General features: G+C 35.0%; 3 protein-coding genes across 6 annotated transcripts; 2 read left to right on the forward strand and 1 right to left on the reverse strand.

Annotated features, from left to right (window-relative positions):
• The first annotated feature begins 2,271 nt into the window (after positions 1-2,271).
• On the forward strand, positions 2,272-9,554 carry LOC118030427 (uncharacterized). 3 transcript variants are annotated; one of them, XR_004684327.1, is made up of 5 exons: positions 2,272-4,709; positions 5,563-5,704; positions 5,779-8,064; positions 8,507-8,922; positions 9,125-9,554. XR_004684327.1 is itself a non-coding variant. In XM_035034527.2 (5 exons), exons 1-5 carry the CDS (start codon positions 2,416-2,418, stop codon positions 8,861-8,863), a joined length of 4,992 nt encoding a protein of 1,663 aa, XP_034890418.1. In that variant the 5' UTR covers positions 2,272-2,415; the 3' UTR covers positions 8,864-9,118. The 3 variants fall into 3 exon arrangements, 2 of the variants coding, with proteins under 2 accessions (XP_034890418.1, XP_034890416.1); XM_035034527.2 differs by lacking the exon at positions 9,125-9,554 and having other exon boundaries at positions 8,507-8,611; positions 8,699-9,118; XM_035034525.2 differs by lacking the exon at positions 9,125-9,554 and having other exon boundaries at positions 8,507-9,118.
• A 1,513-nt stretch (positions 9,555-11,067) lies between these two features.
• On the forward strand, positions 11,068-13,610 carry LOC118030428 (5'-adenylylsulfate reductase-like 4). Its single transcript, XM_035034528.2, has 4 exons — positions 11,068-11,549; positions 12,075-12,262; positions 12,365-12,489; positions 12,812-13,610. The coding sequence occupies exons 1-4, from the start codon at positions 11,340-11,342 to the stop codon at positions 13,264-13,266; spliced, it is 978 nt and encodes a 325-aa protein (XP_034890419.1). The 5' UTR covers positions 11,068-11,339; the 3' UTR covers positions 13,267-13,610.
• Positions 13,611-14,064: 454 nt separating this feature from the next.
• On the reverse strand, positions 14,065-16,755 carry LOC118030429 (uncharacterized). 2 transcript variants are annotated; one of them, XM_035034530.1, is made up of 7 exons: positions 16,474-16,755; positions 16,331-16,381; positions 16,010-16,259; positions 15,489-15,641; positions 15,102-15,207; positions 14,892-15,006; positions 14,065-14,507 (listed from the first exon to the last, which is right to left on the reverse strand). In XM_035034530.1, exons 2-7 carry the CDS (start codon positions 16,376-16,378, stop codon positions 14,469-14,471), a joined length of 711 nt encoding a protein of 236 aa, XP_034890421.1. In that variant the 5' UTR covers positions 16,379-16,381; positions 16,474-16,755; the 3' UTR covers positions 14,065-14,468. The 2 variants fall into 2 exon arrangements, with proteins under 2 accessions (XP_034890421.1, XP_034890420.1); XM_035034529.2 differs by having other exon boundaries at positions 16,331-16,755.
• Between the last annotated feature and the right edge of the window lie 4,756 nt (positions 16,756-21,511).

A 21,511-nucleotide genomic window follows, 5' to 3' on the forward strand; every position in this document is an offset into this window, starting at 1 on the left:
TCACTAATGGTGTTAAAATAAGTATAATATAAACTCAACATGGACTTCAATGTTTATATCCAAGAAAGTTTGTTATTAACATGTCTTATCTTTTTATCTTACTAATTCTTAATACCTTGCTTGTTAAATGGTTAATCTAGATTTGTGTTGTATAACACTCGGTACAACAAATGCTTGCCACTTTCATAGCCAACCGTATGGTATAACCTACACTTGTGCTATGAAAGGAACTTGATTTGTTGTTAACATAAGTTAGCATCATGAATTCCTGATAATTTTTAAAAGTATGGTGTTACTTAAATAAGATAATTAATATGATTATGTTAAAAATTTATAATGAACTATTAAGGATAAATCATCCGATTGAAATCTTCTTTGTGTGTGGTTTTCGGTTGATTAATAAAAAGAGTTTATACTATACTTATTTCTAATACCATTAATGGATCCTCTAACCTTGATAATTGTTTTATCAGTGTTTAATTCTTACATCAATATCTCATAAAATTCTCATAAACTGTTTGTTTTTATTATATATATATATATATTATATATTATTTGTAATTTATATAGTTGACCTCCCTATGGTTTGACACCGGTCTTTGCCAGGTTATTTATTACTTCGACATTCCTGCACTTGGGAGAAGACATTAATCTTTTGGTCGTGTCACCAACCTAGTGTTGAAGGATAAAAAAATCAATTAAAAAAAAGATAAAAAAAATAACTCAAGTCAACTCGGGCTAACCTTTTAAACTTACGATTCGGGTAATTAGACCTAGATAGATTTATAAAAAACAAATAAAAAAATCACAAAATTCAATTTCTAATAGATCTAATATACAAAGTTGAAATTAAAAAAAAAAATCTATGAGATTAATATAACTCCACATAAAACAAATTGAAGAAATTACGAAGCTCAATTCCTAAACAACTTAATATTAAAAAAATAAAAAAAAATAAACAAATAAATAAATACAAAGATTGAGTTATTGGAGGGTGAGATTGAAAAAAATATTAAATTAAAAAAGAAAATAAAATTGATCAACCTGCAAAACTTGTGACTCGGGTCATTGGATCGGGATAATTCCATGGAAATGCAAATAAATGTTTTTTTATAAAAACCTAATTTTCAACCAACTCAATGTTGAAAAATAAAAAAATATATATATTAGAAAAGGTGGTAAAAAATGACTCGATTCAACTCTAGTTAACCTATTAAACCCGCGACCTAGATTATGAGATCAATATAAATTTATAGGAAGCAAATCGAAAAATATTATAAAGCTCCATTTTTAAGAGATATAATATTGAAGGTTGAGATTGAAAAGAGAAAAAAACTAAATAAATAAGACTAAGTATATGACTTAACATAAATAGAATTGAAAAGAATTTTCAAAGTATAATTTTAAAAGCAACTTAATATTAAAAGATAAAATAAATTAATAAAAAATAATGAGTTGTAAAAAGGATAAATTGAAAAAAAAACATAAAAAAATTATTTTAACAAATAATATTTTATAGATATGGTTATAATGATTTAGTCATCCATTTTTAGTGTAGTGTTTTGTGAAAATTTAAATAAAATGATAATAATAATAATAATAATAATAATAATAATAATAATAATAATAATATTTTCTTTGCGAAGCGAGGAAGCACGCAGATACATCTAATAATTTCTTCTTGTCTTACGGTTATTCTTGTAATTCTACTATTGAACAAAGTTGGCACACACAATTATTGCTTTTACTTTTTGGGCGTATTGTTCAAATACAACGGGGCCAAATGAGATTATCGTTAAGTGAGATTGGCTTCTCTCCGAATCATGGACGGTCACACAGAAGGTAGCCAGTGCCCCGTAGCCACTCCACAGCTTATTCTAATTTTATAAACAGTTTGTTTGTTTTAATATATTTTTAAAAAAATTAATTTTAATTTTTTATTTATTTTAAATTAAATATTTTCATATTACATTAATATTAAAAACAAATTAAAAAATAAAAAAATATTTTTAAAATAAAAAATATTTTAAAAAATAATTAACAGGAAAACATGAATTCTGTTATCTCTACACCCCAATACAAACAAACTACCAACCAACCCGGAGTTTGCTCCAATAACCAAATGTAAATATACTCGTCACAGACCCACTTGAACATCAATTTTTTTAAAATATTTTTTATATTAAATAATCTTTTTATTTTTAATATTAATCTATAAAAAATTATTAAAAAATATATTTTTAAAACTCACCGTAGAAATGCAATGAAAAACAGCCTCCACAGTCATACTCCAACCAGTCACGCAAACAAAAGCTCCTCTCCAATCTTCCATTTAGCCTTTTCAGCTTCTCTCTCCTCCTCATCAACGGTTTCTGAGTTACATAATCTCCTCTCTATCTCTCTCAAATAGATGTCATGGCCACAGCCACCGTGGACTCCTCCGTTTGCAACTATCAGAATCAAGTCCACACCGAATCTCTCCTTCTAATCGACCTACGCCATCTTTCCCAACCCGAACTCCTCTCCCTCTCCTTCTGTTCCTCCTCCTCCCTCCACCGTCTCCAAACGGACATCGCCGACGTCTCCACTCCTAAAATCGACCGTTCAGTCTTCAACGAGTCTGCTGGAAGCCGCAAACAAACTTTCTCACGCCTCCGCCTCGCCCCTCGCAACAATAACGCTTCCTCTTCTTCGAATTCAACTCCTGTTGTTCCCTTTCAAATTACCGAACGACACCCTCTCGATGAAGAGAATTCACAGATACTTTATCTTCTCAAGTCGCTGTTTGGTTCTGATTCTCACTTTATTGAAAATAACGAGAATAATCATAACCTAGTCTCCGTTCCTGTCATCTATAATGAATATATGCGTTTGCCTTGTACAAATAATGCGGAATTGCAAACTGTTGGCTTTAGTCAAGGAGGAGTAAAAAGCTTAGAGGAAAATCACTTGATCTCGACTCGAATTGCTGAATCTAGCTCAAAGAAAAGGAAACGAGGCAGGCCACGGAAGAATGAGAATGTCGATTTCGGTAATAACGAGTTAGTAGAGAGGGAAAAAATTGAGAATAAAACGATTGCTGTTGTGTGTGACGATGTGGAAGTGCAGAATAAGAAGAAAGAGGAGATGGAGATGGTGAGCAAGGATGGAGTGGTAGTGGACTTTGTGGCTTTGGGGAATATGGAGGATCTGTATGGGGAGGAGTTGCGGAGGAGGACGGAGGGAATGCTTGGCTTTAGTCAAGGAGGAGTAAAAAGCTTAGAGGTAAATCACTTGATCTCGACTCCAATTGCCGAATCTAGTTCAAAGAAAGGGAAACGAGGCAGGCCACGGAAGAATGAGCATGTCGATTTCGGTTATAACGAGTTAGTAGAGAGGAAAAAAATTGAGAATAAAACGATTGCTGTTGTGTGTGACGATGTGGAAGTGCAGAATAAGAAGAAAGAGGAGATGGAGATGGTGAGCAAGAATGGAGTGGTAGTGGACTTTGCGGCATTGGGGAATATGGAGGATCCGTATGGGGAGGAGTTGCGGAGGAGGACGGAGGGAATGCTTGGCTTTAGTCAAGGAGGAGTAAAAAGCTTAGAGGTAAATCACTTGATCTCGACTCCAATTGCTGAATCTAGTTCAAAGAAAAGGAAACGAGGCAGGCCACGGAAGAATGAGAATGTCGATTTCGGTAATAACGAGTTAGTAGAGAGGGAAACAATTGAGAATAAAACGATTACTGTTGTGTGTGACGATGTGGAAGTGCAGAATAAGAAGAAAGAGGAGATGGAGATGGTGAGCAAGAATGGAGTGGTAGTGGACTTTGCGGCTTTGGGGAATATGGAGGATCCGTATGGGGAGGAGTTGCGGAGGAGGACGGAGGGAATGCTTGGCTTTAGTCAAGGAGGAGTAAAAAGCTTAGAGGTAAATCACTTGATCTCGACTCCAATTGCTGAATCTAGTTCAAAGAAACGGAAACGAGGCAGGCCACGGAAGAATGAGAATGTCGATTTCGGTAATAACGAGTTAGTAGAGAGGAAAAAAATTGAGAATAAAACGATTGCTGTTGTGTGTGATGATGTGGAAGTGCAGAATAAGAAGAAAGAGGAGATGGAGATGGTGAGCAAGAATGGAGTGGTAGTGGACTTTGCGGCTTTGGGGAATATGGAGGATCCGTATGGGGAGGAGTTGCGGAGGAGGACGGAGGGAATGCTTGGCTTTAGTCAAGGAGGAGTAAAAAGCTTAGAGGTAAATCACTTGATCTCGACTCCAATTGCTGAATCTAGTTCAAAGAAACGGAAACGAGGCAGGCCACGGAAGAATGAGAATGTTGATTTTGGTAATAACGAGTTAGTAGAGAGGAACAAAATTGAGAATAAAACGATTGCTGTTGCGTGTGACAATGTGGAAGTGCAGAATAAGAAGAAAGAGGAGATGGAGATGGTGAGCAAGAATGGAGTGGTAGTGGACTTTATGGCTTTGGGGAATATGGAGGATCCGTATGGGGAGGAGTTGCGGAGGAGGACGGAGGGAATGCAATTGAAGGCAGAATTTTTAGGGTTTTTGGAAGGGTTCGAGGGTGAATGGGGGAGTACGAGAAAGAAGAGGAGGATTGTGGATGCTAGCTTGTTTGGGGATGCCCTGCCAATTGGGTGGAAGCTCTCTATCTGCGTCAAGAAGCAAGCCGGTCGTGTTTGGTTGGCTTGTACAAGATACATAAGGTTTCTTACTCTCTCTCTCTTTAAATTATAGTTTTTGCCGATTGTATTGAGTAAATATATAGGGTAATTGATTTGTGTTTTTCATTGTTCTGCTATTGTATGAGCAAGTAAAGTTGAGTGACACTTAAAATATGCATAGCAACATGGAAGAAAATTCACATGAAAGAGAACAAATTTTGCGATAAAGAGATTTAAATAGAGCTATGCTTTGCTTATGGAAGTTCTGCTTTTAACTTTTTTGTTTTAATTTTAATGAGGATGGCTTGCTAATTCTAAATTTTAATATCCCTGGATATTTTTCACTCGTAGTTCTCATCATCCATCTAAGTTGCCATTGCCATCTTGGTTACTCTCAAATCTCAATACATGTAGGTTGCTTGATGTTTCTCCATTTCGCACAATAAGCTGTGTGTTGTCTGTACATGATGCTCTTGAAAAAAAAATTTCAACTTCACTTGACATTCTCACTCCTTCATTTGTTCCATTGGCAATGTCTTTTTCAGTCATCCTCTTATTGTAGAGGATGTGTATTTTGACTCTATTCTCAATAGGTCAGTCAGACAACTGTTATCCTGTCACTATTCATGATAACAATGAAGTCCTAGATTGCTACCTGGATTTCTAGCTATTGATTGACCTTGCACATTGTGGTTCATAGGATATTATTAAATGATAAATGCTATACCAGGACCCCTATTAGGGCTTGATTGTTCTCAGCTACAGTTATTTTTGCAGTTTCTAAGTGGCACAGAATACAAATATAACCCTAGGAAATTTATGTTTCATAATTAATTTTGCATATTTTGTAGTTTGTGTAATTCTTACCTACATTTCCTAATTCAATATTATCCAGCCCTAATGGGCTGCAGTTTGTGTCCTGCAAGGAAGTTTCATCGTATCTGCTTTCCTTTTCTGGACTTCATGATGTAAGACAGTTGAATTATGATCACATGGATGGCAGGATTAAGTTGACTGACAAAATAGCTCCATCCATTGTAAGTTGATACTTACAGTTTTTGTTTGAGCATTTCAACTTTCCCTGTAGTTTTTACTTACCCATGTGCTACAGTCTGCAGATCAAACATGTAAAGATGGCAAGAATGAGAACGATTCTGTTAGCTATAAGGCATTGCCTGTCACCTCTACATCTACTGAGACAGGGGGGTGTCTGAGGGAGATTCAAACAGGGATGAATTATGAATGCCACAAGTGCACCTTGACTTTTGATGAGCAGGATGACTTGCTACAGCACTTGCTATCATCTCATCAGCGGTCTCCAAAACAGCTTAAATGTGGGACATCAACAAATGAAGAGGTAATAATAAAAAATGGAAAGTATGAATGTCAGTTTTGTCTTAAACTTTTTGAAGAAAGGCATCACTTCAATGGCCACCTTGGGAACCACATAAAAGATTATTTCAAGAAACTTGATGCTTCCAGTGACGTAACCACTCAAAAGAATGATGAACCTGCATCTGTTGAAATTCCTTTTGGAGCTGTAAAGATCCAAACATCGATTGACATTGACAGGGATTCTGATGAAATAACTTCTGACACTAAATCCAATGGTGAAATAAATTCCACCATTCCATATTGTGAAATGAAGGCAAATACTTCTGTAGAAGCCTATTGTGGTAAGCAGGATAGAGTATCTAATATTAGCAATGAAGTGGGGAAGATGAATGAAGTTGCTGACATTGTTGCTGCTGAAATTAGTGTTTGTTCAGAACCAGCCTTGTTGAGTAATGAGAATAATGCAATTCATAGATCTTCTGATGAAACAAATGTTCCCAGGTACTGCACCAACATTATCGATGATCTTAACTGTTCAGTTGCTGGTGATGTAAGGAACCTGGCCTGTATAAATTTGAATCAGGTCCCCCCTAGGCTAATTGAGGAACTCAATCAGGAGAGAGGTTCTGATAGTTGTTTACTTGCTCCAAATGCCAAGGAGAACATGTTTAATGATGACATTATTGAGGATAGGAATTGCTCTAGCACAATTGATAACATGGTAAGTGATGATTGGGATACAGATGGAAAAGGTGAGCCTATTACCGGTTCTTGTGCTGCAATAGCAGAGAATTTTGCAGCTAATTTGAAGGAGCAAAGAAGTTCTGAAGGCTGTTCTGTCGGGCTTTTTAATTCCAATGCGGTGGAAACCATGCAGGAAAAAAGTTCTAAAGGGGATTTAACGGGTATTGAGAACATGTACAGTGTTTGTACTGGCATGTTAAGTGAGAGCAAATTTGATGATGTGGGTAAACCTGGGACGAATGAGTTAAAAAGTGTTTGTCGTGACAATAACACTGTACTGGTTGATGATCATGTGGCGATTAATGAAGGGAAAAATCATGGGGACTGCCCAGTTATTCCATTTTTGAACGAGCAGATGCATCTTGTTGAAAATAATATCACTGGGACTCCTAAATGCACAATAAGAGAACCCTGTCAAGAAGAGGAATCTGAAGGTGGCCTGCTTACTCTATCTGGTAATGAGCAATCATTTGACTTAGAAGGTAATGTAATTAAGGTTTCCAAGGGCACAATAAATGTGGTTAATCACAATGAAGTTCTCTACCTTAAGAACAATGAGTTTGGCAGTGAGATTGATCAATCTGTGCAGACCGTAACTAATATTAAGCAGGAAAGAAGTTCAAACATTTTTTCATTTTTTCCATCTACAAATGGACTAACATTTGCTTCAAAAGACTATGGTATCTGCAATAGCAAATTGGAGAAGCTTAGACAGGGTAGAAATTCTGGAGATGGACCATCTCACAATGAGCAATCCCATGATGATGAGAATAGTGTGAGTCGGTTATCATGCACCACATTAGCGGAAGACAAACTACAGGAAGCTAAAACCTCCTGCAATGGAGAGTTATGTATTGCTTTTGGTGACAATTGCACTGAACAGGATGCAGATATTGTGACAGACACTGTGCAGGAAATTTGTTTTCTTTCTGCTGGGAATCAACATACATTGACTGCTAAAGATAATGCAACTGGTCCCTTCAATGGCACCATGGACGAGCTGAAGCAGAAAATGGATTCTGTTGAGAGTGTACTTTGTCTATCTAGTGATGCGCCGATGCGGAGTGCTGAAAAGAATTTGCACACAGCATTTACAGGGTCAGTTCAGGAGGAGCCAAGGGTAAAGAACACAGAAAATTCTAAGAAAGATGATTTGGGTCATGATTTTAGTGGCCACCCTGGACCAAATGAAAGTGTCGTATCTGAGTTTATGTGGAGAAATGATGAAGAAAATGGCCTAAGATGTGATTTTGCTGATGCTAGTCAACCAGTGCAAGCATCAGGTTTTTTTCCTCTGTATGATACGGTTTCAGATAAGGTATGGTATGGGCAATTTCTTTGTGTTGATACTTTAGCCTGTTATGCTAATGGATTAGATGGTAGTTCCTTTTTTTTCTTCAGAAATTTATGTAGTGCATTTTTTTTTTTCTGAGATCACTGGGTGGAAAGTATTTTTTTGGTAGTGGGAACCAGTGATCTGATTTACCCTTTTCCCTTACATTTGTGTTTATTTTGTCTTTAGTGGTTTCCTTGTCAATACAAGGGTTCTCTTGTATGTGTTTGTGGCATGCATTTCTTTCAAGTTCTTCTATGTTATATTTTAGAGAAATGGGACTTTTTACTTGGAAATAAATTATTTTCCAGTGAGGAGTTGATGAGTGATGACCATTATCTTTAGCTTTAAATCTTAAAAGTGAAAAACTCTTGCTTGTTATATAGTCAATGGAATTCTTGATGTATCATTTTTTGTTAATGAACAGGGTGAAAGTGAACTCTTTGGGGAGACATATGGTGTTACATCAGGTTTTGAAGGGTTGAAATCAGGTGGCATGGAAAATATGGAATATAATCTTCTGACTTCTCAAGTAAGCTCTCATTCAGATGAATCCAAGATTGTTTCATGTGATGCAATTATACCTCAAGGGTTTGATTCTTCTGTTTGTCTTGAGAAGGGAGATTTGCCTTTTTTGCCAAAGAATGCAAGCAGGCACCACGTACCTGCTGTGTGTGTCTGGTGTGGAAGGGAGATTCGCCAGGAGGCTTTTGAATCTGAAGCGCAAACAAGCACGATGGGTTTTATGTGTGCAGAGTGCACTGCCAGGTTTTCAGGGCAATAATGTACAGTAAAATGGGTTGCCAATTAACATTCCAGGCTCCCATGAGAAAAAGAGCTCAGGTAGTTTCTACTTTCTACATTCAGAAATTGTTCATGTTTTACAGAAATTCAAAAACCCATTTGGTTATTACCCTGTTGTCTTCTAAAAGTCGAGCTTGGTGTCAGATTAACAATTGTTTTTGTCAGGTTCAAGTTCTTGAACCATGGATACTTTTTTCAGCATGTGAATTATTATGAAGTGACATTGTTTTTATTCGCACAGGCTGTGGAAAAATTCAACAGGTCAATTTACACACTCAAATTGTTCTTTATTATGGAGCAAAAGTTATTTGCATTAGCTATTGTAATACCCTTTTTACTTTGAATTTCTACGTAGTGCTTCTTTACACAATCTTTGACCATCATGTAACAACTATACCCAATCTTTATTTCCTTCTCAATCTCAAAAGGGATAGAGATTGATGAAACTTGGGGATAGCAAAATACACTTCTTTTTTCTTCTGCTTCTACGTAGAGAACATGATGAAATGTCCAGCAAGGAAATAGGAAAACGTATTCCTCTGTAGGCTTAGGTCTGTTATGTTTCCACACACAGATGGGATGTTCTCAGGACTCGTATTGGTTCCCAGGAGGAGCAGGGGTGTGAAGCTCTGAAGATCATCATTTAATGAAACTGGGTTAGTTTTATAATACTGTAACATTGTTTTCGCTTGCGATGACATAGGATCATTGCGTTTCAAAAATTTATTCAGATCAAAATTATAAAAAAAAGAAGTGTTTTTGGGTTACAAACAGGCTGGCCAAAACACCACATGGACAAGCAATTTTGAGGTCGTGCCAAAGAAAAAATAGAAAATAAACTGAAATTGATGGAGATTATACAAATTAGATGATTAAAGATCATAATGAAAGAGATGTTAAGATTAAAGGTTTTATTGAAGAGAAAAATTGAAGTTTAGGGCAAAAGCCAAGGACCTAGATGAAGGTCGAAGAAATTTGGAAGGTCCTAGCCATGGGCACAGTTGAATGAAGAAATACTAATTTTTTTTTTTTTATTTTTTACATTTTCTTTTATTAGAAGTCTACTTGTAATAATCTTAAAAAAAAGTTTTAATAAAAATTAATAAAATAATAAATAGATAATTTTGACTTAAAAGCATTTAAAATATAACAATAAAAAATTAAAAAAAAATGGATATTTCATCTGCATTTAAAAAAATTATATATTTTAGGTTCTTATATAATTGTTTAAAAAGCTATTGTTAGCATTACTATTAAAGACACTGATATTATTTGAAAATGATATAGTGGGATTATTATTTAAATATGATTTAAAGAGTTTATTTTAAAAAAATTATAAAATATGAAAAAGAGATAAAAACAAAAATTATAAAATATGCATGGTCCTGAATATCTATAACCTTATTTCTAACAACAAAATATATTCTAATTAATTTAAAATTTTAAAATTAAATGAAATAAAAAAATTTAAAGGTTTCAATTTATTTTTTCAATATAATTAAAGATGAAAACCACATTATTAAACTTATCTCTCAAAGATAAATTAATATGCACTAAAATTAAAGCTATTGATGACTAGAAATCTGAATCAAAAAATAAATTTACAAACATCAGGAAAAAAAATATCAATTTTGGTAAAGAGGACATGTAATCCATATCCATCCTCTCATTTATATATATATATAACTATTCATGACATTGATCATTGAGCAGCTTTCCTTTTGTTGGTTCCTCATATTTTATTTTTGTTTAGATTTGATCATCTAACTTTAGTTTCTTTCAATTTGGTCCTCAAAAGCTCTTTGTTTGCTATCCTAGCTTTTTCCATTCTGTTCAAGTTGCATATAATCCCGTGTCTGTGGTGTTGGAGATTCCTCACATTTTATTTTTATTTCAATTTGGTTCTCAAAATTTCTTTTGTTGTTTTAGATTTTTCCAATCTTTTGAAGTTATATATTAACGCATATCATAGATGTATTTTATTTTCTGTATTTTTAAGTTGTTTTAATATGTTAATATGAAAAATATTTTTTTAAAATAAAAAAATCAATTTAATATATTTTTAAATAGAAAATATTATTTCTAACCGTTGAGGAAAGCAAACCCTCACCCAAACCCACTGGCCCGGCCCGGCCCCTCCCCAACTAAAATGCGGTTATCAAAACCACGCTTTCATTCCCATATAATTTATTTCTAAAATAATAACCCCCAACTTATCAATTGAAATTTGAAACCTAATCTCTATCTCTCTCTCCATTAAATTTCCCAATCTCTCAAGGAAACCCATCTCCAGATTATTTTTCTACTAACTCTTGGATTACTCACCAGACCTTTTTCTATCGATCCACCCTCCAACGCTAACATGTCCCATATTCTCTTTCCCTTATTTTCTCTGTTATCTCACGCCCCTCATTGCTAGGGGTTTATATATTTCTTTTCCTGTTTTGCGGTTTTCGATGATGCAGACTAGGGTTTGGCAGACGCGGATCTTGGTGTCGTTGATGATCTACGGGAGTCTAATGTTAATGTGCGCCACCGCAGCCTACTCCAATACGGTTTCGATTTGTCCAATCGAGTCCGTCACAGATTCGATCTTTGGGTTTCGAGATCGAAACTGCGTCGTTTCTGGTGTTGATGAATCCCCCCTTTTCCCGGGTTTCACCGAGGTAAGCGGACACTTCCTTACCTTGAAAAGAAATTGAATACTGTGTCATTGACATTCTTTAGGGACATGAAACTTTATTTTGTTAATGTAATTAAATTAACCACAAATGATGATTCCTTGGATTTAATTAAATGTTATTTGACTGGGATTGACGACCCATTTCTCTCTAATTGTTTAATTGTAGCATCAAGATATGACATTAGAGGACAATAATCTTAGAGAAAATTTCTCTGTTTCTGTGAATTTCGTGTTTTTTCCTTGTTAAATATATATTAGCGTATCCGTGAAGCTCATTTGGCATTTTTTTTAGTGGGTTGCGCATTTGGCAGTTTGTTGCCTCTTTAAGAAAGTTTAAGGTGAAATTAATTTTCAAGGCCGAAAGGCATTATCTATCTGTGGAAGCGAAACAGTATCTCTGCTCAAATGTGAAAGTGAAGCATTTGGTTGGACAGAGACAAAAATTTGCTTCATTGTGAGTGAAAATGGATGTGTAATTCTAAAGAAGTTTATTTTTGTTGTTGTGAAGGGAGACGAGGTTTCATTACAGAAGGCACTAAATTTAGTTCAAAAGAATAGTCATGAATACGTGGCTTTGCTCTTCTATGCATCATGGTGCCCTTTTTCTAGGACTTTTAGACCAAGCTTCTCTATCCTTTCTTCGCTGTATCCCTCGATTCCCCATTTTGCGATTGAAGAATCATCCATCAGGCCAAGGTTTGTAAACTGAAAAGATAAAATGCCATCTTTCTAGATTCTTATGTATTGTTGTGGTATCTTGTTGCCTTGAAGCATTAATATTTATTGATTTTTCTGCAGCATACTATCCAAGTATGGAGTTCATGGATTTCCTACTCTTTTCCTATTTAATTCTACTATGCGTGTTTGCTATCATGGCTCCCGGACGCTTGGTTCTCTCATCGCTTTCTACAGTGATGTTACTGGTAAGGGTTTCCTGTCCTTCTAGAATGTTTGACTGAAAGCTTCCACTTTTAGTTTTTGTGATTCTGGTTTAATCTCCTTATCTCTATACATACAGATGAGTAAAGAAAAGTTTATGCTAGATAAATTCAAGACTCATTCTCGTGATTGTTAATTGAGTATTGCAGATGACTATTAGTATGTGAACACATAGAACATGCTTCTTCATTACACTGCATCTGGAATTAAAAATAGCAACACATACTTTTCTTTCTTCAAGAACATTCTTCTAATGCCGAGTTATATTTCTCCTGCGGGACTTGATGAGCATATTGCTTGGTTTAGGTATCAAGACTGCTTCCCTGGATAAAGGATCGCTGGACAAAATTGGACGTGCATCACACCATGAAAAACATGATGCCCCTGAGCAAGAAAGTTGCCCATTCTCATGGGCAAGATCTCCGGAGAACTTGTTTAGGGAGGAGACGTATTTGGCTCTGGCAACAACATTTGTGCTTCTGAGGCTGTTTTACTGGACTTTCCCTACCATGCTTGCTTTTGCACAATTTACTTGGAGGCGGCACATGCAGAACATGAGACTGGAGAGTTTGTTAGAGCATCCCCGGGCTTATCTGAATCGAGCAATACAGCTATTTAATTCTTTGAACGAGCCTTGCAAGAAGAGTAATTTGCAGGAAGGGGCAATGAATGCCAGGGCTTGGGCTTCCAAGTCCCTTGCTACAGTTTCAATAGGGGATGCAAGCACCAGCAGGGGTGCACCTGTTTGTGAATGTCGATGAACTTCTCTCTTCAATGGGAATATACATTCCCCTCGTCAAAAAAGCGGGAGGTGGAGCAGATTAGGGGTGTACCAACAGAAAATTTGGTTGGCCATTCTGTTTATGCAGAGATGGTTTTGGTTCAAAATCATGTCGGTAGTCTAATTTGGGGTCCAGCATTTGTGACCACGAAGAAGCATGTCGACAACGTTGTAGTGATCCAGCTTTCATTTGTTTATAATTTAGAATACAATTTATTTAGCATTCAAGCGGAAATAATTGTAATTCAATTTGTGAATAGATCATACATGATTCTCATTTGTCTCGCCCCCCTTTATTTTCCAATATAAGTTTAAGCTTTTCAATCCGGGTTTCACATGTTAATTTTGAATGTCCGGCATGCTATTACAAAGAATAGTGCCCTCGAGAATTTTGGAGCAACGCTCTAAGCGGGGCGTCTGACCAAAAAAAAATGGTAGAGGTTCCTTAGAGTTCACTTTTTTCCTCTTTTTCTGGATTAGCCCTTCATGTTCACGAGCTCTTGCAAATAACATGTATAAAATGTTACGATCTCCGAAGGTCACGCTCGTTTCTTCATGATATATTCTCATCCTTTTACCAGTCGCATGTGGTGCTGTTGGGGATGGAAAAGTTACACTGGTGATGCACAGCAAATCCATCCTTCTGTTTACGAACCACTGATTTAAAACCTCTCTTGATCTATAAATTCACCAGCATTGCAAATGCATTAAATCACCCCAACTACAAAAAGTTTGAGCATTTATCTGTCCTAAAGAAGCTTAAGCGATTCTCTTCAGCTTTTCAATTGCAATTAGAAATCTTTTGCATAAATGATCTGAAAAGAGAACATGATTCAGCGGGAGAGACTAACCATTTTCTTAAAACAAAGTATGCCACTAAGCTTGTGCAAAAGGCCGTGCTCCGCCCTTTAATACAAGTCACCCAAAACAAAGACAATCCACGCAAGTTGGCAATATTAACTGCTGATTGCCCCAGTCTGCTCACAGCATATTCATCCGTGGAAATGGACAAAACAGTATTTTACTATTTACCAGCTCTCACATGTGGAAGCAAATTCCAGATTCTAGCATGCAGGGGGGTGAGGAGCATTAAGCAAGGATGCATCCTCAAAATGAGTTACCATTCATTTAACAGGAGATGGAACTGCCGCATCTTAGATCCATGGAGTTAGCTTGAGGATGCTAATTGATTACCACAGAGGCCACATCTCTTTTCACTACCTGCCAATACAAAATCCTTCAAATGTCAAGAATCAACAGGGACTATTTTGCAATGTCTTAAACTTTTTTGAAAAATGCTTAGTAGTGCCACACGGCTGAATCTCAACTTCAGAAGTCATGAAATTATCTGTGCCTGTTAGTATTTATATTATATGGTTGCAATTTATGCATGCAGGGAGATTTTTTCAAGGACAAATCATGAATAAATTGCATGACTGTCAAAAGGGTTTCTGTTATTGACAACCTAATGGGATTTTTCTGAAGCATTATACAGTCTGCTCTTGGATATATTGTTGCAGTATTAGGAAAGGAATATTGTATCATCATAAAATGTGAAGGGAAAAAAAAAAAAAACAAGCCATCAAGTTCACATCTGTACAATACCTGTGATATGTATTCTTTAACTCTCTCGTTGACTGGTCCATCTAGAGCTCTCTCAGCAAGCTCATAAACCAAGATGTTGCCTTCAGGGCCACTGATTTTGTCCTTCTGCAAATATCTGGAAAACAAAAACAGAGATGATAAAGATTTGCTGGATAAAGCGTTTCCAATGCTTGCTTGAATAAACACTTCATCTCATTTTATGCTTCTAACCTTTGCTGGACAAGTGTTTCCAATGCTTGCTTAATGTTTCCAAGGGCAGGATGGCTTTCATCATTTTCAAATAATCCCATTTTCTTCAAGTGATGCCATAGATTTTCTGCATAACAGGAGTGAGAGGGATCAAATTAGATAAGTGGATAGTAGATATGGTGGGCGAAAAAACATAGCTGTTGTGCATGCCATGCAAGAGTGGAGAAACAGTGACTACCCTGGTGTGGGAGGAAACTACAGCGAGCAAATAGTTGAGTTAAATTTAAAACCATGCGGGTTCAAAATAAGAAATGATCTGAACAAAATGCAGTTCCAAACCAAAGTTTCTGCCTCTCTGCTTGCTCTACTGAATTGCTTATCATAGGAAAATTCAACCAAAAGACATACCCTCTGGGATTTTGCCTCCAGCAAGGTGCACAACACTAATCACGACAAAAGTAAAACCAGTCACATGAGCAGAGTTTACATCCTCGACATATTTCCTATAAACATCAGCAGGTAGTTGGCTTATGAGAACATAGGATTTAGCATCAGCAACACCTGGAAACGATAGATCATAAGAGTTATAACTGAAGTAGAAAAGGCAATCGGCAGACCAATAACTGGCATAATGATCGCATCAGTTTCCATTGAAGTATTATTATGCAAAAATTATTGATATTCAGTGTTTTTGTAAAGGACAACATACCCTTTAATGGACTTGTCAATTCACGACAAAAGAACAACGCAACGTTTATTAGTAGGAAATACCAAAATCTGCAAGTTGTTTAATTGGAAATTTAACTGATTCAAGCACTAATTTGGCACACACAGTAAGTCAAAATCTAAACAAGTCCAATCCAAGCAAGCAACCCACAAAATCTTTCGCATCCTAAAAAATAACACGAAGTGAGGTGAAAGTTGATTACTTTGTTGGGAAGAAGCACGACCCTGATTGGTCGAGGAAGGGCGAGCCCTTTGAAGCTCACGCATTTCAAACCCGAAAACGCTGGCAAGCTTGTGTTTAGCCTCATCAATGACAACAGCGGGAAGGGTACGGTGCCTATAGTTTTTAGTAACAATCTGGGTTAGCTCATCTCTCTTAATTGGAGACCCTGAATTCTGGTGATTTTTGAACAGCACGTAGCGGATCACTTCAGCAACGAGCTTGTCCTTTTCCTATTGAAAGAAGCATGCACTGAATTTTTAACATTTGGGATAGAAAAGAGAAAATTGAAAGAAGGAAATACCTCTATCGAAATGTTTAATTGGGAGAGATCTTCACTGTGATTAGCCATCCTCTGTGTTTTAAGAAATTAATCAGTAAACCAAAACAGCGAAATTGAGATACCCAGTGTAATTAGAGTGATTTTTAGGGCTTCAAATCTTATACATATATCGAGCTGATTGGAGATTCCCGCCCTGTTAGCGACCGCTCTGATTAGATTAGGTGTTTGAGAGAGACGAGACTCTGCAAAGCCCTAATTCGATGTTTGGTTGGGTGATAGTAATATCTTCTTCTTCTTTTTCTTTTGAAAGGGAAGGAGGGAAGGATGCGCAAATCTGTGGGTGGCGGGAAGCTTAGATTTTTTCTTCCCACGCGATTGGAAGGGTTCCTACTGAACTAACTGAGCTCTTGGGACTTGGAGGCTTGCATTATATCCTGTCATAGCTTTCTTTTCGCTCGTTTTTGTTTATATTTTTTCCTCTCTTTAATTGTGTTTGCTTTCATAAAATAATAATCTTGTAACTTCCATCTCTAAAAAGAATTTTATTCTAAAAACATCGAATTCATATAAAAATCAAAGAAAATATATTTATTCAACTCATTTTTTTAAATAAAAAAATAAGTACATTGTTTTGCTTACATTTAAAATAACCAAATAAAATATATAAATAAGAAAAACAAGTAAATCAAACAATAATAATAATTTTTTATTTAAATTTTTTAAAAAAATTTAAATAATATAAAACACATTTTCTATTAAGATTATTTTCAATTATTAAAAAATATTTATCTTCTTATTTTCTAAAAAGTATTTTAAAAAATAAATAAAATTAGTTGGCAAACACAACATTTGTTAACTAAAAATATGCAATAAAAAATCATCCTATGTCATTTAAGACTAGTATTTGGTTATTGTCTTATAATAAAAATAATAATAATAGTAAAATTAGAAAATGTTTTTAGTTGAAAAGACTAAAACGATCTATAAGACAATTTTAGAGTGAATTTTTATACTTTCAAAACATAAGGTACAAAATGAATAAGTCTCCAAATACAATATTTTTTATTTTTCATTCTTAAAAAATCCTTGTAAAACACCTTCAATTCCAAAATTATCCAACAACAACATATAAGGATAAAAACAATTATTATTGTACTTTTAAAACTCAACTTGGGAGTTGACCCAAGTCAATGTAAAAATAAAAGTGGTTATTATCATAATTTTAAAATCTAATTTGGGGGGTCAATTCAGGGCAAGATCCGGTTCACGAGGGAGGTTGACCATTGATTCAGGTCAATATAAGAACAAAAATTATTATTATCATAGTTTTGAAACCTAACTTAGTAGTCGATTTAAGATAAAGCTCAAGTCACATGGGAAGAGGGTAACCCAGATCGACCCAATTCAACATAATATTTCTATAGTTGTTATCATAATTTGAAAACTTAATTCAAGGATCAACCAGGAGTAAAGCTTGAGTCACATATTAGGAGGGTCAACCCGGGTTGACCCGAGTCAATCTAAGGATAAAAAATGTTATTATCATAGTTTTAAAATTTGACTCAGAGTCAACCGAGGCAAAGCTCGGGTCACAAAATGAGAGGGTCAACATGAGTTGAATCGAATCAACGTATGGATAAAAGTGATTAATATCATGATTTTGAAACTTGACCCGAGACAAGGTTCAAGTCACGGGTTAAGAGTGTCAACTCGGCTGATCTAAATTTCTTTTTTAGAAAAATAATTAAAGTAACCTTGTTTTGATCAATATTTTTTAAAAAAGTTAACGGGTTCTTAACCCGTGTTTTTTTTTCCGTTTGGCTTAGGTTTTTGACTAGGTTATGTCTAATCAACTTTTCCTCTATTTTTTCTTAAACTTGGACCAATTTAGGCCTTAGGTCAACCCATTAAGTTAATCTTGGTTTTATAACTATAATTATTCTAATATAATTATTTTTAGCACTCAATATAAACTAAATTAAAAAAAATAATATCTAATTTTTTTTTAATATGCAAGTCTGACAACAATACATATTAAGGGTAAAATAGATTTTTTATATTTTATTGTCATGTCCAGCAAAACCAAACATGATATAGAGATAATCACTTTGTCTTGTACTTCACTTCCAAACACAATTTTGTTTTTATTTTCTTTTTTGTCTTGTCTTTTGTGTCTCCATTGTCTTTGTTTTTTTCTATCATTGGACAGTAACCAAACGTTGCCTTATTGATAGGTCAAAAACCTCAAGGCTAATAAATAATATAATAGATTGACTAATGTTACCTGATCAATTTGTTGGGCTAAGGTCCAACAACCAAGACTTGATAACTATTGTTCAATTGGCCCAACAATCCTAAAAAATAAAAAAAGAACAAATTATAATTAGTTATTTGACCCAAATTTGCATCTTACTCCCTGATTCTATAACAACTATCTAGTTCAATCCCCAAATTTGCTTTAGTGGACAACATGTAAAAGACAAGGAAAAAAGAAAGGATGAAAAAGAAAAATAAAATACCATCACAATATGTTCGCACGCCATGCCACCACCTTATGCACACCTAATTCTCTATTGTAGAAGCTATAGGTATATGCATGATTTAAGGGAGTCGCTATCTAATATCATGATCATTAGAAAACTTATTGGTCCATGAGAGTCTGGGTAAGGGGACTAGTTGTGCAAGGAGCAGATGTATCACCCCTAATACACCTTACTTAAGATAAACTGAATTGATGGTTAATTGTTATTCTAAGTCGTGTTTCTATTTGTTGGTCTCATCTAAGGTTCAAAACAGATCTTTCTTTGTGATGAAATCTCTACATTATCGGGTTAAATCCTAATCGTTCTAAAGCTAAAATGTTAACATCATATTTTTTTGTATCTTTAATACTTTAGGGTATACTTTACATTGGCACTGGAACCCACGCGCCGCTAATGGTGGTGTCGCGTGGAGAAAATGCACTGCCACTATTCCTGCATTCCTAAAAGTCCTCCTCTACAATTCCTGAGTCTATTTTGTAATTTTAACATGTTGGAACATGTATTTTAGATTATTGTTAGCTTTTTTTGTTTAATTTATGTTATTTTGTAAACATGTCATTATGGGTGAGTAAACATAGTAAAAAGAGGGATGTGTGTGCTTTTATATTTTTTTTATGTATGTTTTTTGTAAATGTGAAAAAATCAAAAAGAAAAAGGATTAAATGTTTTAATTTGCATATAGTCAAATATCTTGGGTATAAATAAATTTATGTTGTATTTCCCATGAGAATGCAAGAACATGTTTCTGCATATATTTTGGGATTTAATAATTGATTTATTAAAGCCTTAAGAATTTGGCTAATATGTTAATTTTTTTAAAATCACATCAAATCACGAAGCAGCTTACCTCAGGTAGGGTGCGTTAGGGGTGCTAATATCTTCCCTAGCCACAACAAGTCCCTTACTCGTGAATCTCTAACAAAGACCAGTACATCTGAGTTTCATAGCAACCCTAAATCGAATACTAGGTGGGGACTCCTAAAAACAAGCAAACGAATGAAAAACGCCATCAATCGCCGCGCGAGGGATGCGAGACAACCTCTATGATAAAGGTAATTATTTTCTATGGTTACTTCTCCATGATATATATTGCAACTCTATTTTGTACAAGATAATTTTGTGTGACTAAGGTGTATAAATACCTTAGGTCACCAAGTAAGAACACACGAGCCATGATAGAATAACACATGTAACAATCACACCATACATTTTCTTATGTTATTGTTTTCTTTAAAGTTTTTTCTTACTTCATTAGTGGTGCTAGCTATGGAAAAAAAATAAAGGCTAGTTCATTCTCTTTTCATACATCACACTTTTCTATGCTATTGTTTTCTTTGAAGTTTTTTCTTACTTCGTTAGTGGTGCTGATTATGGAAAACAAATAAAAGCTAGTTCATTCTCTTTTTATACATCATTATCACTAAAAGTTCTTTCTATAGCCAACAACTTAAAAATTCCAAGACATAAGAGAGTAACTGACCTACTCATTGTAGGTACATCAATCCCTTCAAATCGTCTATAAATAAAAGTTCTTGCTCAAGTTACTCTAGCCACATCAAAACAATTTTAAACTTTATTGCACTCCCTCAACGAATGACACAACAACTTGCTTTAGTACATGCACCACCGAATACATGTAGACAACTTTAATTTCTTGAAGGAATAAAACAAAATAATGTGAAGAAAAATAGGTAAGAGAACGATCGTACTCCAACTTTATATAAGAGTCCCTCCTATCATAAAGAGTGTTCTTACACTAGATGCGCTAAGCATGAACTCCAAAGATCTTAAAATAGAATTTTACCAAGTCCTAGCCATATGAGTGTGATACAAACCCAGTGACCATTTGTTTCCGTGGTTGCGTTTGTTGTTGAAGGCCATGGAAACTTGATGTTTGGTAATAAGTGAAACGTATATTACTGTGCATGGACCCCGCCATTAATTACGTTTAAAACACAGGGTCGTTGAAAGCAGTATTCTGCTTTTACTCTTCTTCCTGTGGAGTGGAGAGTGAATTACTCTTTACTGTTCACTTAAGCGAATAGTGGAGAAGAATGATTTTGAAGATAACTTGTCGTGGTTGGAAAGAATTGAAATTGAAAGACAGGAAGAAGAAGTAGATACTGAAAGGATTATGGAAGAAAAAACTAAATCAATGAATCTGGTTGAAGAAGATGAGGTGGGATACTCTAGCAAATAATATGTTACGAAGAAAGAGGCAGTTGGCGCTAAAAAAATGACTGCTGAGACAACTGTAGCAATGCTTTGGGTTGAAGATGAGGAGGAGGAGGATAGTTGTGTTTTATTTGAAAAACTAGTATTTGATATTATAAAGTATCACAATATAAATTAGACGGAGATCGTTTGATGATGTAGCATTTGTAAAATTTAATCGTAATCCCCATTTTGTTCCTGATTATATTTTACCTGATGTTGTTACGCGCTTAAGAAACCAAGGAAAATATAGTCATTGTCGGATGTATTTCATACGTGATGGAATTGTAGATAGTTTAATGGAACAATAAAAAATATTTTATATAAAGTATTATTTATTTCATGATGTAATAGCAGTAGTTACATCTACAATATTTAAATTAAAAACCATCAATATTAATATGTATTTTTTAAAATTATTTTATAACCTCAATTTGAAAAGCAT

Source organism: Populus alba, chromosome 5 (genome assembly GCF_005239225.2).
Source record: "Populus alba chromosome 5, ASM523922v2, whole genome shotgun sequence".
Lineage (NCBI taxonomy): Eukaryota > Viridiplantae > Streptophyta > Magnoliopsida > Malpighiales > Salicaceae > Populus > Populus alba.